This window comes from Lipotes vexillifer, unplaced genomic scaffold (genome assembly GCF_000442215.2).
Source record: "Lipotes vexillifer unplaced genomic scaffold, Lipotes_vexillifer_v1.1 scaffold229, whole genome shotgun sequence".
NCBI classification, from domain to species: domain Eukaryota; kingdom Metazoa; phylum Chordata; class Mammalia; order Artiodactyla; family Lipotidae; genus Lipotes; species Lipotes vexillifer.
Genome location: NW_006771155.1, coordinates 565,158 through 588,637, shown reverse-complemented (window position 1 = coordinate 588,637; position 23,480 = coordinate 565,158). Strand labels below are relative to the sequence as shown.

The 23,480-nt window shown below is 39.4% G+C and overlaps 1 protein-coding gene across 4 annotated transcripts in view; it reads left to right on the top strand.

Annotated features, from left to right (window-relative positions):
- Nucleotides 1–23,480, top strand: part of EPC1 (enhancer of polycomb 1) — a 95,277-nt gene that overhangs the window by 44,273 nt on the left and 27,524 nt on the right. For 3 of the 4 annotated variants that reach the window (XM_007446557.1, XM_007446556.1, XM_007446555.1), the window contains exon 2: nt 20,884–21,043. In XM_007446557.1, coding sequence (XP_007446619.1) covers nt 20,884–21,043 — 160 coding nt within the window. The remainder of the gene's footprint in view (nt 1–20,883; nt 21,044–23,480) is intronic. The other variant, XM_007446558.1, reaches the window with a different exon arrangement.

Here is a 23,480-nt window from a genome sequence, read left to right as displayed (position 1 = left end):
GAGTTTAAAATATCTTGAATAAAAATTCCAGTGTAGTGGTATTTAATTTCCTAAATAGTTCACATGTTATCATCTTCAGTGGCACTTCCCTAATTCAGGGCACTAACATCTCTTGCCTAGATTTCAGTACCTTCCTAACAGGTCTTCCCAAGAGTACAGTTGCTGCTTCCCTGATATTCTTAGCACAACCAGGGGTCCTTTGAAAACTGAAATCTCATTGTGTCACTTCCTGCTAAAGACCTGTAAAGGGTTTCCATTGCTCTTAAAGTGGCTTATCTGTGAGGCCTTATGTAATCTGGCCCCTGCCTCTGTTTTGTTGCTCCAAAGCCTTCAGGTTCCCTCCAACAACAGGATCATTCCTCATTTATCCCATGTACCAAAACGTTATTCCCCTGCGCGTTGGCTTAGTGCTCTCCCAGTGATCCCTCACATCTCCTCTCAGGGTCACTTGCTGAGATATCTACCCATTAAGATAGGTCAGTTACATGTATCATTCTTAGCAATTTACTTTTGTGAGCTTCCGGTCCATTTATGGAGATGTTTGATTAGTCTTTACCGCATGACTCGGAGCTCTCAGTACCTTTCAGCATTGGAGCTTAATGCCACCATTACTTGTTGAGTGAATGACTGGATTGGCCTATTGCTAATTTATTCATATGTTTCTAGTTCAGTTTATCCCAGAGCTGTGTTTAGAGATGAGAACATAACTCCCTCTGTAATTTAGAATTCCATGAGGATAATGATGGTTCCATCAAATTCTTCTACCATGTGATCACTCTGTGATCAGACAAGTCACTTAACGGTAGACCTCATGTTTATCAGTTGTAGAAGGAACCTGACATAGTTGATCTGTAAGTTTGCCTCTGACTCACGTGTTCAGTGGCGTTAAGGGTTTCCCTCCATTTATCAGACAGGATAGGCAGGGTTGTACTGTGAACACACAGCCGTGAAACCTTAGTGGCATTATAACAAAGATTGGCTTCTAACTGCACTGTCGCCTGGGTTGATTTGGGGGTTCTGTTTTATGTGCCCCCATTCCAGGACCCAGCTGACAGGACAGCCTCCATTCTGAACCTTGCTGGGCACTATACTAGAGGGAAGAGCTCCGGGAGGTCTCCTGTCTTGTATCAGTTACTCACATGCTCTGGCCAGAAGCCAGACATGAGGGTTTCATCACCACAGCTCACAACTCATCGGCCAGAGCAAGTTACATGGCTCCACCTAACTGTATCATTGACCAGGAGATACAGTTCTGCCATAATGACCAGATGGCAAAGAACAAAAACATTTGGCAAACAGCAGTTAGTGACAGACCTGCCCTTCTGGTCAACCAGAGATTTGCATCACTGTCGTTCCCACAGACAGAGTGTACTCATCTCCCCCGCAGTGAATCCAGCCTGAAAGAGACCAGCTAGACAGCATCAAGCTTGGAATATTAGGATTTCCAGGTGATAGCCATATTTCCCTGGATCAGGTTTGGATGTGCTTCCCCTTAACCTGGAGATCTGTGAGTGAAAATATTATCTGCCCCCCGCCCCCCATCCAGTTTACTTTGGAAAAACAGAGGCCTGATCACCGCAGTAACACTCCCCTTTGGACAATGGAAACAGCAGTTCCTGATGGATAGCAACTCAAGACTCCCACCAGGCTGGCTTTATGAGGGTCTCCTTTCCCTGGATGTGAAGAATATTACGTAGGTACCAAGTGCAGGCTCCTGGAGGGGCTTCCAGTCCACTGGTTTGTGTGGCTCTTGGCATTGATACCCAGGAGATGCTTCCTTTCTTTCCATCATCTTAGCCTCATCTGAAGTAGGTATTGGGGGCCAAAGCCCTTCACAGCCTGCTCCCTTCCTGTAGAAGCTAGGAGACCTGAGGGTACTTTTAAATCAATCTGGGCTCTTGATTTTTGCTTGTTTGTTGGCAGCACAACATTGTAGGCTTGTAACGTGGTTCTCTTTAGCTCAGTGTGCAAGATGGCCTGTCCTCTCAGTTCTTTACAGGTGTCTTTCTGTATCCTAAATGCTAATCCCAGAAGCCTGTTAGCTTTTGCTGGAAGAGCTGCATCCTTAGTGTCTGTCTCTGTCTCTCTTTTTTTCTCTGAGCATTTTGTTCAACTGAAAGCACTTAACTGTGTGTCCAGTTTTATCTGGGTCTCTGCTCTGAGACTCTAATCCATTCATGTGTTTTAACCGTGGGTATCCGGGCCATACCTTGGTTTGAACCTTACCGTCTTTGTTAGTCAAAGGCCTTCTTGATTTGTTAATTTACGCGTTGAGTTGAGAAGCACTTTTCAAGCACTGCAAATCCTCAGATATTTGGCCTCTTCTCTTTTATTCCTGCTTTCAAACTAGTCAGTTTCTAAAATTTGTTTCTTTCTTGTAATATCAAACAAAGCAACCAACACACCCATTTTAATGTCCAGGTTTTTTAACCTCTTCTAGAGCTACAAGTTTATTAATTACATGATGTTTCCAAGATCATGGTAACTGACTTCTACCAAATATTTTGTACTACCTACTATGGAATGCCACCCTTTCAGCTTCTGAGAAGTTTCCTTGCTGCCTGACCCCCAAGCTAATGGCATGTATTTTAGTCTTTGTGTTATAATAGTACCCCACTTCTAGGACCAGTTTATGTCAGGATAGCCAGGTTATGATGAATGATTACAGACAGTCTCAAAAGTTTAGTTCTTGTTTGTGTCCCATTTTATCATGGATCAGCTGGGCAACCAAGCTAATGCAGCAGAGGTCTCAAACATGGTGACAGGTGGGAGGAGCGCTTTGAAAACTTTGCATCTTCCACCAGCAGTTAAATACTCTGGTCCAGAAGTAACGTGAGTCGCTTTGACTCACAACTCAATGGCCAGCATTAGTCACCTATAGCCCCAGCACCTACAGGAGGCCAGAAATGATTTGGTGACCAAAACTAAAGGCTGTCTATTACATGTTCAGTGTTCATCTTTGAAGATGAAGAAAAGAGGGTATTTATTGTAAATTACATCCTATAACTCCCTGCATTTTTGGCGGTGTGCTGGCTTCTCATGTTTAGAAGACATTTGTGAAGACAGAGGTGTAACTTCAGCAGTTAATTTGCCTTTATAGGATTTAAAACACACACACACACACACACACACACACACACACACATGGTAAATTTGGAATTCGTCTTATTAATTGATTCATGTATATAGCTACAGTAAAATAATTTCTATTAATTTAAGTTGTTATTATAACTTGCCTGTTAACAATAATAATACCTCAGGGCTTTATGGATATAACTTCATTTAATCCTCAGTGCAACCTGATCAGGTAGGTTAGCTTTTTCTGCCCTTTACTAGTAGGAAAAAAGGTTAAATTGGTTTCACTAGTTATAGTACAAAGAGCTAATAAGTGGGTGCTGGGTTCTGTGTTAAGAGGTTTCTCTCCATGTCTTATCTCATTTTATCCTTATAATGGCAGTTACCTCACTTCACTAATAAGGAAATTAGAATTTAGAGATGTTAAGTCACAATTAGTAAAGGGCAGGATTGGGATTCTAATCCAGGTTTCTGACATAGAAAAATGTGTGCTCTTAAATAGTATGACTTCTTATATGTGTCTTTTTTTTTTTTTTTGATAGAGTATTCTTTCCTTTTTTTTTTTCTTTTTTGGGCTGTGCCGTGTGCCTTGCAGGATCCCAGTTCCCTGACCAGGGACTGAACCAGGGCCCCCCCCCAGCAGTGAAAGCACTGAGTCCGAACCACTGGACCGCCAGGGAATCCCGAGAGCGTATTCTAATAAAGTCAGAAATTTTTTTTCTGTACAGTATGTCTTATATAAGAAAATAATTTACGGTACCAAATAACATTAAATTAATCAGAATCACTTGAAATTATGAAATATTTATTTTCGTCTATCAATGTGTTGGCTCCTTTAAATAAAGGAGGAGTGAGTTTAAGTGAGGGAAACAAACATTATTAAACAAAAAAGTTTTGAGATTATCAGAGCCCTTTCTATTTTTTAGCCACTCTAGAAGACACAACTTCAGAAATTACACAGGAGTTTTATGGTTTTGGTAAAACCAGGGGACTTGATTTCAGTTAAGAAAAGGAAGGAAATTTTGTAAGATCATTTTTAGCTTTGGTCCTAAGTGAATAATAAGTACAATGTATGAACTATCACTTCTTCCTGTACCAACCATGTTATAGTATTTTCCACAATTACCTTAAACTTGGACAAATCTTAGCATTCCTACAAGCCCTAAAGTAGTTTTATGTATTTTTTTTAACCATTTTTTAAGTTGAAGTATAGTTAATTTACAGTGTTGTCTTAGTTTCAGGTGTCCAGTAAAGTGATTCCGTTTTATATATATATATATATAATGCATATACTTTTTCAGATTCATTTTTATTACAGGTTATTACAAGATACTAAATATAATTCCCTGTGCTATACAGTAGGACCTTGTTGTTTATGTACAGTAGTGTGTATATGTTAATCCCAAACTCCTAATTTATCTCTCTCCCCTCTCCGCTATCCCCTTTGGTAACCATAAGTTTGTTTTCTGTGTCTGTGAGTCTATTTAAAGTTTTACATTTTTGATGGGTAAAACAGAGTATTAATAAAAGCAGTGTATCAACAGCCGAGTCTTGATTGCTACATTGACTGGTAGGAAACTACAATAGGTAAATCTGTTATTTTTGATAGAAGAACAGGGGATGGTGCAGTGTAGTCTAAATTTGTGACTTTATTTCAGCCTTCTTAGTTCATCACAGAGTCCTTCGCTCTCTGGAGTGGTAAATCATTTGGTATCCTCTGACTACTTTTATAGTAGATTATATAATAGTACCTAAATAAAGTACTTCTAAAGCCAAGTGAGTCCTTCATAATTTCCTTTTAACTAAAAGCTGATTCCTTTCTTTGAGGGAAACTCATATTACTAATTATATCTATAAAAAGAAGATTATTTTGGCTCCGCATTTGGTATATGTGGTGTTGAAGATACAGTAAGCAAAAGTGTTGGGAGTCCAGGGGAAGAAATAACAAATTTTAATGCTTTTTCTATTGCCCGTACAGCAAGATAAAACAATACTTACTAGAGAAGACTATACTTTACCCTTTACTATGAACCTCTGTCTATGTGGGCGATTAAGAGTAGTTAGTTACACAGGGGAGCATATGTACCTGGCCTAGGCTCTCCTGTGACATAATCTTCCTCCGCTCCATCCTGCATATCCAGGTGCCTGGGTGTTGTCAACAGTTAAGCTTTATGAGCTGTCATCTAGTAAAGTACTCGGAAAAGAATCCTGCAAGAGAAGTGAGGAAATCTGCCCTTACTTCCTTAACTTACCTGGTTGTAGCTTCCCCACGCTCCTTGTACCCACGATGCTGTCAGTCATTTCTTCAGCTGTTTAAAGTCCTTTCTGCTTCTCTCTTAGTATTCTGAGTCCTCCCCTGAGTACCAGTCAGAGCTCAGCCATTCATGGGAAAGGCAAAAGAAGGCAAGAAGGAGGAATTAAACTACAGTAGAAAGACCGTGGGGTTCTGGAGTCAGACTTCAATCCAAATCCTACTTTCAGCACTCGGACAAGTGACTTACCTTACTGAGCTTCACTTTCCTTGCAAAATAGGTATTATAATAATACACCTTCAGAATGAAGATTAAGTGTCTAATGTGGGGGTCTAATATAGTGATTTTTTTTTTACTTAATGAGCTTCCCTCTTTTGTCATGTTCATCGTGTAAATAGCAGAGCATGCTCTGTGTGTGCCAGTGGTCCGCCAGACTGCTGAATCTCAAGCATTAAACAGAGCGTAAATAACTGTATCTGCATGAAGAGTCTGCAGACTTTCTGTGGAGAGTCAGATAGTAAATATTTTAGGCTTTGCAGGCCTTACAATCTCTGTCACAGCTCTTCTGCTGTTATGGAGCAAAGCAGCCGCGGGCAATATGTAAATGAGCACGTACGGCTGTGTTCTAATAAAGTATTTACAGAAACAGGTGGTGGGCCAGATTTGCGCCGCCGGCGACAGCTTGCCAAACCCTAGTCCGTATTATTTTCCGTATAAGGGAGACCCATTGCCAGAGATTTCAGTCTTACATCGTAATACAGCGCTCCTTTTTAAAAATAAATTTAGTAAACTTAACTCACTGTGAGTTGAACAGTGGAGTCAGGAGGTTATATTTCTCCAAACGGATAAAGTCTGTTATTGTAGAAGAGAGTGTTTCCTGTGCCACTGTTTACTGCAACTTTATTTTAATGTTTACTTTACTCTTTCTGTTGTTTGAATTTTATTTTATTTATTTTTCTACAGCAGGTTCTTATTAGTTAGCTGTTTTATACATGTTAGTGTATACATGTCAATCCCAATCTCCCAGTTCATCCCACCACCACCACCACCCCCCAACCTTACTTTTTAACACTGAAAATTAAAGGCTTGGTCCCACCAAACATTTATATAAATCACACTAACAGTGGTCAGTACATAATTAGGAAATGTTGACTTCTATATTACTCATTTGGAAAATCATGGTGCATTTTGGCAAATGCGAAACCACTGAGGATGCTTCTGTAAAGAAACTGTTCAACGTTGTCTGTTACTGTCTGTGCGTTTTCCAAAATTATTTAATCACAGAACTCCTCATAGAACAGCTAATTATGTCCCTAGAACTATATTCAGAAGACGGTTTTCTGAGGCTCTCTGGTCTCGCTGACTTAGGAGGTAATGCGTTACTTAGCAATTCTGGAAGAAGAATTTACATCTCTTGCTCTTGAGTATACAGTCTACTATTCCCCGCCCCCCCCATTTGCTTCTGCTCTTAGCTTAAAGAAAACAACTATTACAGTTGACCCTTGAACAACATAGGTTTGCACTGTGCAGATCCACTTATACATGGATTTTTTTCTATAAAAACTACACCACTACAGGCCTTCCCTGGCGGTCCAGTTGTTACGACTGCGCTCCCATTGCAGGGGGCACGGGTTCTATCCCTGGTCAGAGAACAATGATCCCACATGCCGTGCCGAGTGGCCAAAATAAAACTACACCACTACAGATCCGTGGTTGGTTGGATCCATGGATGCAGAACTGCAGATGCAGGGAGCCCACTGTAAAGTTATACTCAGATATTGGACTGATGGGGGGGCAGGGTTGATGCTCCTAGCCCCTGAGTTGTTCAAGGGTCATCAGCTGTATTTGGAAATAATTTCAAACTTACAGAAAAGTTGCAAGAAAAAGGGGAGTACACCCATGTATGCTGATTGTTACCATTGTGTCCCATTTGCTTTGTTTATGTTTTTCCATACACCCATTCTGTCATACACACACATGCACACACATGTATTTTTTTTCCAAACCATTTGAGATTAGTTGCCTATATCATGGCCCTTTACCCCTAAATATTTCAGCAAGTGTTTCATCTTTTATGATGTGGGCATTTTTAAAGATTAGAGTCCCTTTGATTTTTTTTGAATAGGGTGATCCCATTTTGGGTTTGTCTCGTTTTCTCAGTTAGATTCAGGTGTGGCATTACCAGCTAGCACATTATATAAATGATGTTATATTCTCATGGCATCACATCCAGAGGCACATATATCTTTCTGCCCCTCATTGGTAATGTTCATTTTGATCACCCAGTCAAGGTGTGGCCCAGTGTCTCCACTGTATAGTTGCTAGTTTTCCCTTGAATTAATAAGTAATCTGGGGGGAATCTACATCCTTTTGAGAGTCGATGTAGTAAAGTTGTTAAGAGCTTATACTCAAGTCACAGCTGGGTTCGAGTCCATCTAACTCTATGAACATAGGCAAGTGTATTATCTGTGAAATGGGGGAGGTAGTTGCCATCTCTTTATCTGTCTATTTATGAACTTTAAATGAAACAATGAAATAAGAATGTGAAGCTCAGGCCCGGCATGTAATAAATGCTTAGCAAATGTCAGCTATTATTTTAGTTCTGGAAATATGAATTAGTAGGCATAGTAGTAAAGCCTGAGGCTTTATAACCCAAAGCTAAAAAAGACTTCCCGAAGATTAATATTTTATCCAAGATGAATGTGTTTTTAAAGTATCTTCTTACTGAGTTTGTTCTTTGTCTTGGTGTTCTTTCCTACCTGCTCTACCCTGTCCCTTCTGGTATGTGTGAGACAGGTAGTTAAGGGGTGAAACCACTATCAGGAAATATTCTTTCTGGATTCAGAGTTGTTTGGTTTCCAGTTTCATAAAGATCTTAATTGAACAGACATTTTAAAAATCAGCTGTACCTGTTTTCTGTGTTACTACCACCGTGATAGTCTCCTGTAACTGTCGTGAAAGACTTTCTAAAAGAGGGGTAGACATGCTAATAGAATTAGAAAGAAATGAGAGAGGTTTAGATGGATTTAAAACATAGGGAGCAGCCTCACATGTAGATGTTATTAGAAGGTGCCGCTAGGTGCTCCCTGTGGCTGGCGTGTTAAGTTCAGGGTAGAAAGTGGTATGGTGTTGGACTGGCAGAATTAGCTAGAGCTCGACCATCAAGGACCTCATTTTGCCACGCCAGGATTGTAAAGGCAATAGAGAGCCAAGGATTAAGTGTGAGAGCATCGTGATCAGACTTTTTTTTTTTTTTTTTTTTGGCCATACCATGTGGCTTGCAGCATCTTAGTTCCCTGACCAGGGATCAAACGCGTGCCCCCTGCAGTGGACTCTCAGAGTCTTAACCACTGGACTGCCAGGGAATTCCCCATACTTTTTGAGGAAGACCACTGATGGTAGCTATAGAAGGGAAGTGGAGAATAGTGTGATGCTAGAGGTGAGAAGGCTAGCTGCAGCCTGGATGTGACAGTGGGATGAGAAAGCACTGAATAATTTCTAGACATGAAGGAGAAATTTATAAGATCTGGTGCCTGATTTGGAAATGGGGATGTAGGAAGAGGGAGCTGGAAAAATCAAGGCTTCTGACTGGGTGACTGGATGTATGATGGTGCGATTCACTGAAATTGATAAGACACAAGGAGGAACAGGTTTGGAGAGTCGACAGATGGGGACGTTGATGTTAACATGAGATATGTCAGTGGAACATAGAGTAAGAGGTCTTTCCACATGTGCCTAATGTTCAACAGAAATCTGTGCTAGAGAGTAAGATTTCGAATTGTGTCATCAGCGTGCAAATGGTAGTTAAAGCCATGATAGTGGATGAATTGCAAGAGTGAGTATGTGCAGGGCTAAGAACTAAGACTTGGTATAGCATTTGTTTGTATCAGCCTATAGAAACATGTTTAGTTTTCGCTAAGTTTAAATTAGATGTTCAGTTTATTCAGTGCTGTTGCTTTAGGGTCTAACCCCCCGAAATGAGAAACATGTTTGTATTTTATTTGACTGCATGGGTTAAAAGGTATTAAATAACAGCAGATGACTAGCTCTCTGGAGTACATTGGAGGTGCAGAAATCCTCAGCATAAAGATTATAAACAAAGACAACAGCTTTTTGAGCTGTTTTAACTTTAATTTTTAGGGAAACATTCTGATTAGATTGTAATTTTATGAGAGTAGAAAGAAACTAATTTCAGTCCCTTCCCTTTCACATTGCCAAACATCACGCTGGGCAGGCAGACTCTTAATAAGCACAGCACTAACAGCCCACGTCTAAAGGGATGTCAGGGGTACAAATAAGGGACATGAGAAGGTGAGGATCAAAATTAAACTGAATTTTGCCTAGGGCTGCCTTTCCTGTGCTACTTAGCAACTTTAAGTCCTGAACATGTTATAAGTACCAAATGGACAAATACTGCACACTGACGAGAAACAAGAAGACTGGACAGTTTTACCCATACCTTAGCAAAGGTCTTCCTTTACTGTTTTATAGTCTAGAAGTAAAAGTAATTTCAGAGTACTGAGCTTTAAGTGAGAGGAGTAGAGAGTAATAGAATCTTTTACCATTTATTTCTTGTAGAAAATATAAGTATCGAACTGCTCTTTTTCTTGCCAAGTAGTCTAATCTGTCTTCAATTATTTTAAGTGTTTACCCCGAGTATTTTAAGCACAAAAGCAAAACGCGTTTGTCTTTTTTTATTTTTTGCTTTTATGAAATTTAATCTTATTTTCTTTTAAGGAAGTCCATTCCAAACCAGAACAGTTTGTGGACCTTAAATAACTTGTAGGGCTTCCCTGGTGGCTCAGTGGTTGGGAGTCCGCCTGCTGATGCAGGGGACATGGGTTCGTGCCCCGGTACGGGAAGATCCCACATGCCGCGGAGCAGCTGGGCCTGTGAGCCATGGCCACTGAGCCTGCGCGTCCGGAGCCTGTGCTGCACAGCGGGGGAGGCCACAACAGTGAGAGGCCCACCAAAAAAAAAAAAAAAAAAAAAACTGTTGTAGTTTCACTGGCACATTTATTCAACAAACATTTATTGTATACTTGTATGTGTTAGGCACAGTACTGGATCTGGGGTAAACAAAGCAAAAAAGAATTCCTATCTTCGTGCATCTTACATTCTGGGGAGAAGAGACAGACAATGAACAAAACAATAAGTAAATTCAGTAGTCTGTGAGGAGGTAAGTGCTCCCCAGGAAAATAAAGCAGGGTAGTGGGATAGAATAGGGTTGAGGGGGAGAGATTCCATATTTTTTGCAACATTTTACTATGAAAAATTTCAAACGTACTGTGAGGTTGCAAGCATTTTATAGTGACCACCCATGTACCCCGTGGCTAGACTCCACCATTAACATTTCACTCTACTTTGCTTTATCACACATCTGTTCATCTCTGCATCTATCAATCCTTCTTGTTTTGATGCATTTCTAAGTAAATTACAGACATCAGTGCATGTTTCCCTAAATACTTCAGCATACATATCATTAATTAGAGTTCAGCATTTATTTACTGTTTTCTTTTTTTTCTTCTGAGGTAAAATTTACATGCAAAGAAATTCACAAATACTTGGTGTATATTAGCTGGATTTTGACAAATTCGCCTACTTTTCTAACCCAGCCCCCAACAAGATATGGAACGTTACCATCATCCCAGAAAATTCTTTCATTCCCATTCCAGTCAATCCTTGCCCCCAGGCCTCAGAAGCAGCTACTGTTTTTCTTTTTTCTTTCTTTCTTTCTTTTTTTTTTTTTTACCATAGATTAATGTTGCTTGTTTTGAAACATCACATAAATGGACTCAGAGTGTGCACTGTCTTGTGCAGAGCTATTTTCCCTCCCCGCAGTGTTTTGGGGACTTGCCCCTGTCATGCCATGTGTAGTTGGTTTGTTCCGCTGTGTTGCTGGGTGGTCCTCCGTTGTGTCACCAAACCGCAGTGTGTGCACCAGTCCTGATGATGGACGTTCGGGCTGTTTCCACTTTGGGGCTATTACGAATAAAACCGTATGGACATTCTCATTCAGGTCTTTTTGTGGGCTTGCGTCCTCATTTCTCCTAGGTAAATACCTAGGAGTGGGATTGCTGGGCCGTGTGCAACGTGTATGTCTGGTTTCATGAGATCCGCCGCCCCTTTTTCTCACTAACCGTGTCTGAGAGTTGGAGTTGTTCCTCATCCTCAGCGTTGTTCGGTGTGGTCAGCCTTCTCAGTTGTAGCCATTCTGGGGACTGTAGAGTGGAAGAGCTGGTGAAGAATGCCCTGTCTGCAAAGGGGACTTTTGAACCAAGACTTGAAGAAAGTAAGGAAGCGCAAGCCATCCTGAGTTTGACAGAGAGCAAGGAATCTAGTATGACAAGAGCAGGATGGAAGTAAGGGTTGCCTGGGCACAACAAGGAAGGGGAATTTGCACATCCTGTTGGACCTCGTAAGCAGTTTTAAGAACTTTGGCTTTTATTCTGAGTGAGGTGGGAAATAATTGGAATGTTCTAACGGAAGAATGGCATGGTCTGACTTGTATATTAACAGATTGCTCTGATTATTGCATGAAGACAGACAGAAGTGGAAGCAGGGAAACCAGTCAGAAGGCTGTCGTAATGAGCCAGGCAAGAAAGAGCTGGGTGTTTGGATGCAGAGCCTGGGAGCCCTTGCTGGAGCACTGTTCTGAATAGGCATGGATGTCTGGTTCTTAGGAATGTCGTCAGGAAGCAGCAGAGAAAGTAATTCGGCTCAGCCCTTCTGTTGTGGTAGCAGTGGAGTCTAGCCCTCCATGCATAAATGAGCAGGGGTTCAGTAACTTAAGTGGCTTTTTACAAATTAGGCATCACTTATTTACCCATAAGAAATCTTATACAATATTGTTGCTTTCAATAACCTGTTTTTAATTCAGTAAACCAAAAGGTCTAAATGTGGTCTTAATTGTTGTTATGGCTGACCGTTAAGGCCATTATTTTCTTAAATAAATATACTTAATGAATAAGTTGATATAATTTAATCTTTGTTTAGGAATTTGCCCAGTATAACCTTGAATAACTCTTTCTGGTTTGGTAATATTTATTAGAACTTACTATAGAGCAGGTAGAAATACCTTTTTCATTTTTTTCATTCAGTTTAGTCTTATCCTTATTTTTCTATAATGATATTTTTAAAAATACTGGGTACCTGCAATAAAGGAAAATATACTTCTAGCTGCTAAGTAGATTACAAAGATAATCTCGTTTAGCCCTCATCCTTAAAAGAATTTAGAGTCCCCCATACTACAAGAGAATACATCTTTTAAAGGAAAAGATATAAGGGTTAGTTAGACATAGCATCTAATCTTAAGGAGCTTAACATTTTGGAGATCAGTACGTAGACAAATGATTACAGCACGATTTCTTAAGTAGAGGCTGTAGTGCTGTAAAAGCACAGATAGGGGAAGCAGAGGGAAGATCATTTTATTTTATTTTTTTTAATAGATCTTTATTGGAGTATAATTACTTCACAATACTATGTTAGTTTCTGTTGTACAGCAAAGCGAATCAGCCATATGCATACATATATCCCCATATCCCCTCCCTCCCACCCTCCCTATGCCACCCCTCTAGGTCGACACAAAGCACCAAGCTGATCTCCCTGTGCTATGCGGCTGCTTCCCACCAGCCGAATATTTTACATTCTGTAGGGTATATATGTACATGCCACTCTCACTTCGCCCCAGCTTCGCCCTCCAACCCCATGTCCTCAAGTCCATTTTCTGTGTCTGTCTCTTTATTCCTGTCCTGCCCCTAGGTTCTTCAGAACCATTTTTTTTTAGATTCCATATATGTGTGTTAGCATAGTGTATTTGTTTTTCTCTTTCTGACTTACTTCACTCTGTATGACAGTGTCTGGGTCCATCCACCTCACTACAAATAACTCAATTTTGTTTCTTTTTATGGCTGAGTAATATTCCATTGTATATATGTGCCACATCTTCTTTATCCATTCATCTCTCGATGGGCATTTAGGTTGCTTCCATGTCCTGGCTATTGTAAATAGAGCTGAAATGAACACTGGGGTGCACGTGTCTTTTTTTTTTTTTTAACCCACAATTTATTGTTATATTGTTGCTTTAAACAGTCACATGCATTTTAAGAAAAGGGAAACAATCTTTTATATTTACCCATAATTTGGTTCTTTGTTCTCTCCTGATAAATCTGTTTCCATCTGCTATTGTTTCCCTTCCATCTGAAGAACTTCCTTTAGCATTTCTTTCTTTTTTTAAATTTATTTATTTAATTTATTTATTTTTGGCTGCGTTGGGTCTTCATTGCTGCTCATGGGCTTTCTCTAGTCGTGGAGAGCAGGGGCTACTCTTTGTTGGGGTTCGCAGGCTTCTCATTGCGGTGGCTTCTCTTGTGGAGCACGGGCTCTAGGCACCCGGGCTTCAGTAGTTGTGGTGTGTGCATGTGTCTTTCTGAATTATGGTTTCCTCAGGGTGTATGCCCAGTAGTGGGATTGCTGAGCCGTATGGTAGTTCTGTTTGTAGTTTTTTAAGGAACCTCCATACTGTTCTGCATAGTGGCTGCATCCATTCACATTCCCACCTGCACTGCAATTACATTCCCTCTTCTCCACACCCTCTCCAGCATTTATTGTTTGTAGATTTTCTGATAATGGCCTTATTGTGGTTTTGATGTGCATATTCCTCAAATGATTAATGATGGTGATGGCAGAGGAGGCAAGAGCATACACCGGAGAAAAGACAGCCTCTTCCATAAGTGGGGCTGGGAAACTGGACTGCTGCCTATAAAAGAATGAAACTAGAGCACTCCCTAACACCAGAGACAAAAATAAACTCCAAATGAGTAAAGACCTAAATGTAAGGCCAGACACTATCAAACTCTTAGAGGAAAACATAGGACAAACACTTTCTGACAGAAACCACAGCAAGATCTTTTTTGACCCACCTCCTAGAGAAATGGGAATAAAAACAAAAATAAACAAATGGGGCCTAATGAAACTTAAAAGCTTTTACACAGCAAAGGAAACTATAAACAAGACAAAAAGAAAGATCATTTTAAACCAGACTTTGAAGAACAAGTGGGAATTTCCTTGGGGGTGGGGCTGGCGTATGGTCCATCTGTGTGAGCAAAGGCACACAACAGATGTTTAAAACACGGTACTGTCCCTTCAGATGGGTCTTATCTACCGATACCTAATGTCACTCTTACTCAATAAAAATATTTTCTGACTTCTCAAATTTGTGATATGCCCTGTTTATAAGCAGTTAACCATTTTGCATTAATTACCAATGCTTTTATCAAAGAGACCATTACCACCTGAAAAGGCAGAAATTTTCTAGGGGTAAGCAAAAATAACAAAGGGGAAGGTAAAAGAAAAAACATTAAGTGCTGGAAAGAAAAGAGGGAAAGACGGGTAAGAAAAATAAAAGATATATGTATATAAAACAAATAATAAAAATAAGTAGCAGTGACTTGCTGGACTTAGGGTCTGAGGAGGAAGCTAAGATTCCTGCTTGGGTCTCTGTCTCTAAAGCCCACACTCTTCCAGTGCACCAGGTGGGCTGAAGTAACAAAAGTGAATATTTGGAGCCTGCAATTGCAGGGTTCATGGGGACACGAAAGGGTGCTTCTGAGCTTTCTGAAGATCATCGTTCAGTCTTTTCTGATCCTCTTCTTTATTGTTCACATTGCTGTGTATAGAAAACATTATCATTACTTGCAGCGCAAGAGGCTTTTAAAGTAATTAGCTTAATAGTAAGTTACGATTCATCTGATTCCATTTTATGTAAGGTTGAATATCTTAAAATTCTTTAGACTATTTAATAGTATTTACTTTGTTCCCTGTAAGATCAGATTTATTTGAGAGGGTATGCCTTTGTTATTTTATGAAAAATGGGAATTGATTCTGGTGTTTTGATGATTAACTCTTAAATTGCATCTGAGCCTAGTTATTATAAATATTCTATGATATAAAGAAACTTTACCCTCCCAAGGTGTCAAGCTAGTAAGTGGTCTTCACACGCAGGTACTTCCTTTTCTTAAAATAATCTTTTAACTCCTGTTCTAGCTTAAATGTCACTTGGCACTAGTGAAAGTGATACTGTCCTTGAAATCCCTTTCCTATTTATATTTCCCATTAACACATTGCTCTTTTCCTTCACAGCACTTATCACACTTTACAGTTTATTTTTAGGGCTGTTTTATTAGTGTCTGTCCTCCCTACTGCAGTGTCAGGAACCGTGCTATTTTATTTACCATTGCATTCCCAGGAGAGGCACATAGTGGGCAGTCAGTAAATATAGACTAAGTTGATTAATGAGAAGCTTAAGCCCAGCTGTTCTGCCCTGTATCTCCAGTTGTTGTCCTATACCAGCATTTCCCAAACTGCATTACAAAAGTTCTCCATGAGCTATTAATGGATACTTTCTGAAAAAATGATTCTGTGGTCATAGATTTGGAATGAGTGAACCCTCCGTCATGAGCAACCACAGTTTACATTGGCGTGTTAAAAGCTTTCATTCCAAAAGTTTAAAAATCCAACGTTCTCTCTTTTTTTTTTTAACTGTCAAACTCATTATTGGACTACCTATTGATAATTTGAAATTAAGTATTCCAGTGAACACAGTTTGGGAAGGCTGGCTTATTCAGTTCTGCAAGTAGATGTATTTAGAAGTTTCATTGACAGATATTATCTTCCAGGAACATCTGGCATTTTATATAATTATAATTTAGGATCGGATCATCTTAGTTATTTAGTCAAGGCATTCAATAAGTAATTATGGAATTGAATTCATAGCTCATCTTATTCTAATTTATTTCATGTATTACTTGGCTTCACCATTTCACAGCTTCCTACTCAAAGCAAAAATTTCATTTTCACTTATAATTTAATGTTACTGTAGTATAATTTAATGTTTTTTTCTTGGAAGTAGATGTATATAGTTTGGGGTTTTAAAAATACGTTCTTTACCTGGAAAGCTGCAAGTGTAATGTTTTACTCTGGAACTAAACTTGACTTAAATGGGAAGGGTTTTACTGAACTAAATAAATTGTGTCTTTCAGAAATTACCTTTGTTTTAGAAAGTCATGTAGTGAGATGTACTCAAATATTTTTTGTCAGAAAGAATTACAAAGAATTTTAGAAAATAAGGGAAATAAAGAAAATTATAGAAGAGTATTTCAAAATTATATCACCAGGAGGTGATCTGTTAACCGTTTGGTGTACATACTTTGAAACTTGACACATATATGTGTGCCTGCTTGCATCTGTGTGGTATGTGTGTGATTGTGTGTGTGTGTGTGTACATAGATACCTACATACATATTCATTTATTCAACAAATATTTAAGCACCATGCTTTGTACTCAGCACTGTTTTCGGGTGGTTATTTAGCAGTGAACAAAATAGACAAAAATCCCTGCCCTCACGATGCTTAGATTGCAGGCGGGGAGGAAGGGGTGACAACAGTAGACAAACCAAGGATATGACATGTCAGAGGACTGTAAGAGCTTTGGAAAAATATAGCAGTGAGAAGAATAAAGGAGCATAGAGAGAAAGATTGTTACGTGTTCAGCTACTTTTAGACTTTTTCCTATATTTGTGTGTGTTCAATTATGTCTTTTGCTTTTAAAAAAGATTAAATACAAATATCCTGAACATACAATTTTCAGATCTGTCTTTTTACTTAATAAATTGATGGGTTTTTCCATTTCATTAAATGTTATTCTGAACCATTTAAAGGCTACGCATGTTCCATTTTCTAGAATATGGTCCGTTTTCTAGACAGCAGCCAGGCTGATCTTTAAAATCCTTCAGTCACTGTTGCTCTTAGTACAAGGACAAATCCGTAACATGCCCCATGTCCCTGCATGATTTGACCCTGACCCCCTTTGCATCCTCACCCCCTGTGCTCCAGCCACACCGGCACCTGTGTGTGGTCTCCTTCCCATCCTCGAGTCTTTGTACATACACAGGGCTACAGTAAATAGGAAAGTTTAAGGTTATAGTTACAAACCAGTTGTTGAGGAGTGATTTTTAAGGCTTAGAAGAACATATTTGTTGTATATTGTACACATCTTGGTTCCTTATGTTCCTTATGAGGAAATTTTGTCAAATATTTTATAAAACAAAAAAACACATGGAAGATTTTTTTAAAGCAGTATTTACTATAATATTGATAAAAAGTTTGATTTCACGATTCTAGGAAAATGGATATAAAGATAAGGAAGTCTTTCTACAGAATGCTGTTAACACTAGGAAGAATAGGAATGGTAACAAGCATATGGTAAATCTTCAGCTTCTCTAGTAATGAAAGGTACACATTTGCTGCCATGTTTTAGGTAGGTAGTGTGACTCAGCCATTTTATCTTAACCACAATCCCATATGGTAGGTACACAGTGTACATTTATAGGTAATAAAACTTGCTGGTATGAATATCTTGTCCCAAGTCCCAAAGTCATGGAGCTAGTAAACCGTGGAGCCAACATTCAAATCCAGAGCACTCCTGATTACACATCATGTTCTTAACCACCATACTACAGTACCTATAAAAAATCTAAAGCCCTTAGTGGTCCCATTTCACACCTAGAAAGTAATTTTCATTGTGGTTCATCTAGAGAAATGAATGAAATAGCCAGGAAATTTCTGAAAAAGAATTGTGAGGAGTGAATTTAGATAGTCAGCACTAGATAATAAAATGTAGTCTGAGGCTGCACTTTTAAAAACACGTTAAATACTAGTATAGGAGGCAGTTGAGTAGAGGAGGGCAAAAGAACTTGGAAATACTCCCAAGTGCAAGTAGAATTCTGAGAAAGGGACATTTTTAGTCATTAAGGGGAATAGGTGATTTTATGCATGACGTTCATATACCCTTTGAGGTGGCTTGCTGTCTCTCCGTATACAAAAAAATAAACCGTCTCTCACATGTTCACGTACACAGAGAAATGCTAATGGATTAAGGACAAAATGCAAATGAAGAATAGTGTGCTCCCCGCTCCCTCCTTGAGTTTGATGTAAGTAGGGGGCATAGGTCACAGAAAATTTCTCTTGCTCTTTGAGGGTATCTGAGAAGAGAAGACTACACCTGTGATTGATTTCCCGTCTGGGGCTCAGAAGCACCCTGTGTCAGAGGGCACAAGGGCCAGTACACATGCCCACAGGCTGTTCGGAGTCACCCCTGCCCCCCCACACGCTTAGTTTCTACCAGCTCCCAGGAGCCACAAGGCAGCCTGAATGAAAGATAAGTTGAGTTATAAAAAGGAAAGGTTTTGTTTACACACCCTAGTTTGTGACTATACGATTTATACCTGTTACTAAGGATGACAGAATCATAAAGGAAAAGGTTAATAAATTTGACTAATAGAACTTTCCTGCATGGAAAAAATCCTCTAAACAAAATCAGAAGTCAAACTTCAGGAAAACAGTTGTCAGTTTTATTACATGGGGGGCTAATTTCCTTAATATTGAAAAGGAAAATAATCCACATATGTAAACATCAATGAGAAAAAGAAAAGCACTTTTGAAAATGAGCAAACAGCAACATGTAAGGGAGGAAAAGCTCATTGTGAAGAAATTAACCTAAAATAACAAAATGGGTCATTTTAAAATTGAAAAGAGATGTTAAGGAGTTACTGCAAGGAGTGGTAGGAATATGTGCTGTAACTTCATATACCCTTTGAGCGCTTCCGTCTCTTGTCCTACAGATGCTTTCACGGGCTCACAAAGGTGTCTCATATATATAGTAGTACAGGATTGGTTTTTGCAGCGTTCAGGGAGGAGGATAGGCATGTAAGTTGCTGCCAGGGTTTTTTCCCTATCAATTCGTGTCTGGTTAAATAAGTTACGGTACATCCACATAGTGGAATACAATGCAGCTGTTGCAAAAATGGTAGTGAAAGTATCAGTATGGAAAAATCTCCGAGGTATGTCAAGGGACCAAAGCCCTAGGGATAAAGCTCTGTATGTTGCTCAGCAGAATCCTAGGTGTGAATTGATATATGCATATATGTAAAATTAACAGAGGCTACTTACGAAGACTGGAATTTTTTGTTTTCATACTGTTGGAATGTTTTTTATCCTTCAACTTGTATTTTATATACAGTATTTTAAAAACTAGCTTAAATTTAATGAATTGTTTACCAAAATTCAATGATGATGGGGTGGGTGGGTGAGAACAGATATTTCTGTGGCAGCTGGTAAAAATCTTTCTGTGTGGCACCTCAGCCAAAGCTTATTTTGAGCACCTGTAACATGCCAAGCATTGTACTAAACATTTTTTTTTTTTTTTTTTTTTTTCCTTGCGTTATGCGGGCCTCTCACTGTTGTGGCCTCTCCCATTTGCGGAGCACAGGCTCCGGACGCGCAGGCTCAGCGGCCATGGCTCACGGGCCCAGCCGCTCCGCGGCATGTGGGATCCTCCCGAAACGGGGCACGAACCCGCGTCTCCTGCATCGGCAGGCGGACTCTCAAGCACTGCGCCACCAGGGAAGCCCTGTACTAAACATTTAATGCACATTTATCTTACTTAAATCTCCAACCATCCGTGGAAGATTCTATTTTTCTTTTCCTGGAGGAAACAGATTTAGAAGAATGAAATGTCTTGCCAGGAGTCACAAACTCTGGAGCCTTTGCCTTCAATCCCTATACTTTACTATCGTTCAAAAAGGGCTCTGGAAATTCAGAAGAAAGGTTATTACTCGAGACACAGACCAGGTTTGAATCTGTGTCAGCTTCGTGAATGAAAAATGGAGACCATAATCTGTACCCTTCTTTGGAATGATCATATTAGTTGATTTGTATGACATTTATGAAACACTATGAATAAGCAATTAGAATCGATAAAATATTTTTTATACAAAGCCTGTTTTCGTCATACAATACGTTCGAATGTCTTAACCCTCTTTTTCAAACTGTCTCATCTGTAGAATGCAAACTTCTTTTTTTAAAATAAATTTATGTGTTTGTTTATTTTTGGCTGCGGTGAGTCTTCGTTGCTGTGCACGGGCTTTCTCTAGTTGCCGCAAGCGGGGGCTACTCTTGGTTGCGGTGCGCGGCCTTCTCACTGTGGTGGCTCCTCGTTGCAGAGCATGGGCTCTAGGCACGCAGGCTTCAGTAGTTGTGGCACGTGGGCTCAGTAGTTGTGGCTCGCGGGCTCTAGAGCGCAGGCTCAGTAGTCGTGCTGCACGAGTTTAGTTGCTCCGAGGCATGTGGGATCTTGCCAGACCAGGGCTCGAACCCGTGTCCCCGGCATTGGCGGGTGGATTCTTAACCACTGCGCCACCAGGGAACTCCCTGTAAAATGCAAACTTTCATAACAGTTTTAGTCAGTTTTTGGAATCTTTTGTATAATTTAACTCTCAATTTCGGTGTAGTACCTTTTCTTAAATTGAGGAAATGTACAGTGTATCTAACAAAATCTTGTTTCTTTTCAAAATGTTTTTGCCACAACTGTATTGTTAGCATCCTTGCAAGGCTACTAAAATTCCTCTATTTTAAAAGCAAATGAAAACCTCTTCATGAGGCTGCATGTTCTTTTGCTGGTTTTTTGATACGTAACTTACCTCTTTTCCCCTCTTTTCAGGAGCACCATCTTCAGCGGGCCATCTCGGCACAGCAGGTGTATGGCGAGAAGAGGGACAACATGGTCATTCCAGTCCCGGAGGCAGAAAGCAACATCGCTTACTATGAGTCCATTTACCCCGGGGAGTTCAGGATGCCAAAGCAGCTCATTCACATACAGCGTAAGTAATTCCTCTTCTGGTGACTGTATGTGCATTCTCTTCTTCTGTAACTCTCGACAGGTTTTTATCAGTTCGGGGCCATTTTCAGTACCCACTTCACTGACCAGAATCAGCTTGAGAGTTATTAGAGCCCATTTTCACCTTTTACAATTGTGCTTGAGCTCTCTGCCTGACAGAAAAGATAGCGTTTTCATCCCAGATTTTTAGCTTCATCTCAATATGGGACCTTATGCTACTGTAGATGAGTAGGATAAAGAATATACCTTAGATGTGTAGAGATCATTTTCTTACTCTTCAGAAATAGTAATGTTAATTGCCTTAAATAATTTCTTAATAGAAGTCAGAGGTCAGCAAACCTTTTCTGTAAGTATTTCAGGCTTTGCGGGTCATTCAGTCTCTGTCACAGCTATTTTACTCTGTGTTCCAATAAAACTGTATTGACTAAAACAGATGGCAACCCAGTATTGGCCTACGGGCTGTAGTTTGCCAACCCTGTCTGTGTTTCTACTAATTTTTTTCTTTTTTGACCGAGCTGCGCGGCTTGTGGGATCTTAGTTTCCTAACCAGCGATTGAACCCAGACCCTTGGCAGTGAAAGTGCTGAGTCCTTACCACTTGACTGCCAGAGAATTCCCCTAATTTTTAAAAATATAGCGTTTTTAATTGGTAACTTGTCTCACTTGGTACTGATAGGCTCTTCATTGGAAATGATCCTTTGATAGCTAATCACATTTGATGATGAACAGCTGAGAGCTTATAGACTGAGGCGAATATATTTCATTCACTCAGTCCCCAAGTAGTGGACAACTTAAACATATAATTGAAAGGTTACTAAGGTAAAATTGCTACAGCTTTCATTATGGTCTTGCTGACCTTTATGATCAAGAGGTTTTTCCAGGGGCCTGTCTCAACTTTTTCTCAGGGCAATATAAATCTGTTTTGTTTTTATTGTTCTTTCTACGGACATAGAGAAATTAGCTTTAACAAGTTTCCAACTTTTTAACTACTTTTCTGACTCATTTAACCTCTCTCCATATGATCTAGTTCCTGTCCTGGATTCTAAGCATTTTTTTTTAAACTATTTCTTGAATATGAAAACTAAAAGTAGACATAATGCCTGTATTGACTCTTATCAGTTCTGTATTGGCATTTGATATTTTTAACTTGTAATGTTTTTTCATTTTTACCTCTGACTTGTACCTAATCTTACTGACTTCCTTTAGAAAAAAAAGAAATTTTTCCAATTTATTAAAGGCTACTTTGAAGTGACCCAAACAAGCAGCATGTATTTTCTTGCCCACTCACGTGTTTAATAACATGTCAGACACAGACATTCTAAACAATTTTGACCAATATTAGGACCTAAAAATTAGTTCTCTGGAAAATCATGTCAGTGTGAAAGTACCAGAGCTGATCCTTCCTCTACATGTGAACTAGAGCCACACTGCATTCCACAGCCACAGGCTGTATTATCTCATGAATACAGGCTTTTAGGTTAAAGCAGCACTGAGCAAGATAAAATTACATTCATCAGTTTACATTATCATTACTATCAGAAAAAAAAATTTGAATGCATATTTTACAAATAGTTGCTTATTGATGACCAAAATTCACAGACCACATTTTATTTGTAGCTCATGGATTAAATTGTGGTCAGAAGAGTCAAAAGGGACTATATTTAAAAAGGAATTGACTTTGCTGACATTGTAATCAAATAATAGTAATAAAATAGCAGAATTGTAAATTATTTGGGAAAAATTTTTTTCCATCAGTACAAATTTGGAAAGATGTATTACGTTGGAATGTTAATAAAGACAGCTAAAGTAGTGTTAGCTGCCTTTGGATTTCTTTTAACATTTTGTCTTGGATGATTATAGATTCACAGAACACATGAAGCCTTGTATAATCACCACCACAATTAAGATAATTTTACCATCACCACAAGACTCCATCTTGTTGCTCCTTTAAATGCACCCCTAGCCCCTGGCAACCACTAATCTGTTCTCCATCTCTGTAATTATGTTTGTTGATGAAGGTAACATAGATGGAATCATGCAGTATATATCCTTTTGAGATTGACTTTTTCCTCTTAGCATAGCCTCCTTGACGTTCATGCAAGCTGTTGCATGTATCAGTAGTCCTTCTTTCCTCTTGCTGAGCAGTCTTCCGTGATCCATGTGCGCTGCATGTTTCACTGCTCACCCACTGAAAGACATTTGGGTAGTTTCCAGATTTTAACTATTGATATTTCAAATAAAGCTGCTATGAGTGTTCATGTACAGGTTTTTGAGTGAACATAAATTTTTATTTCTCTGGCTTAAATACCTTAAGAGTAGTTGCTGGGTCATCCGTTTTTAGTTTGACAAGAACACCTACACTGTATCCCAGAGTAGCGGTACTGTTCTACATTATCATCAGCAGTGTATGTGTGATCCAGT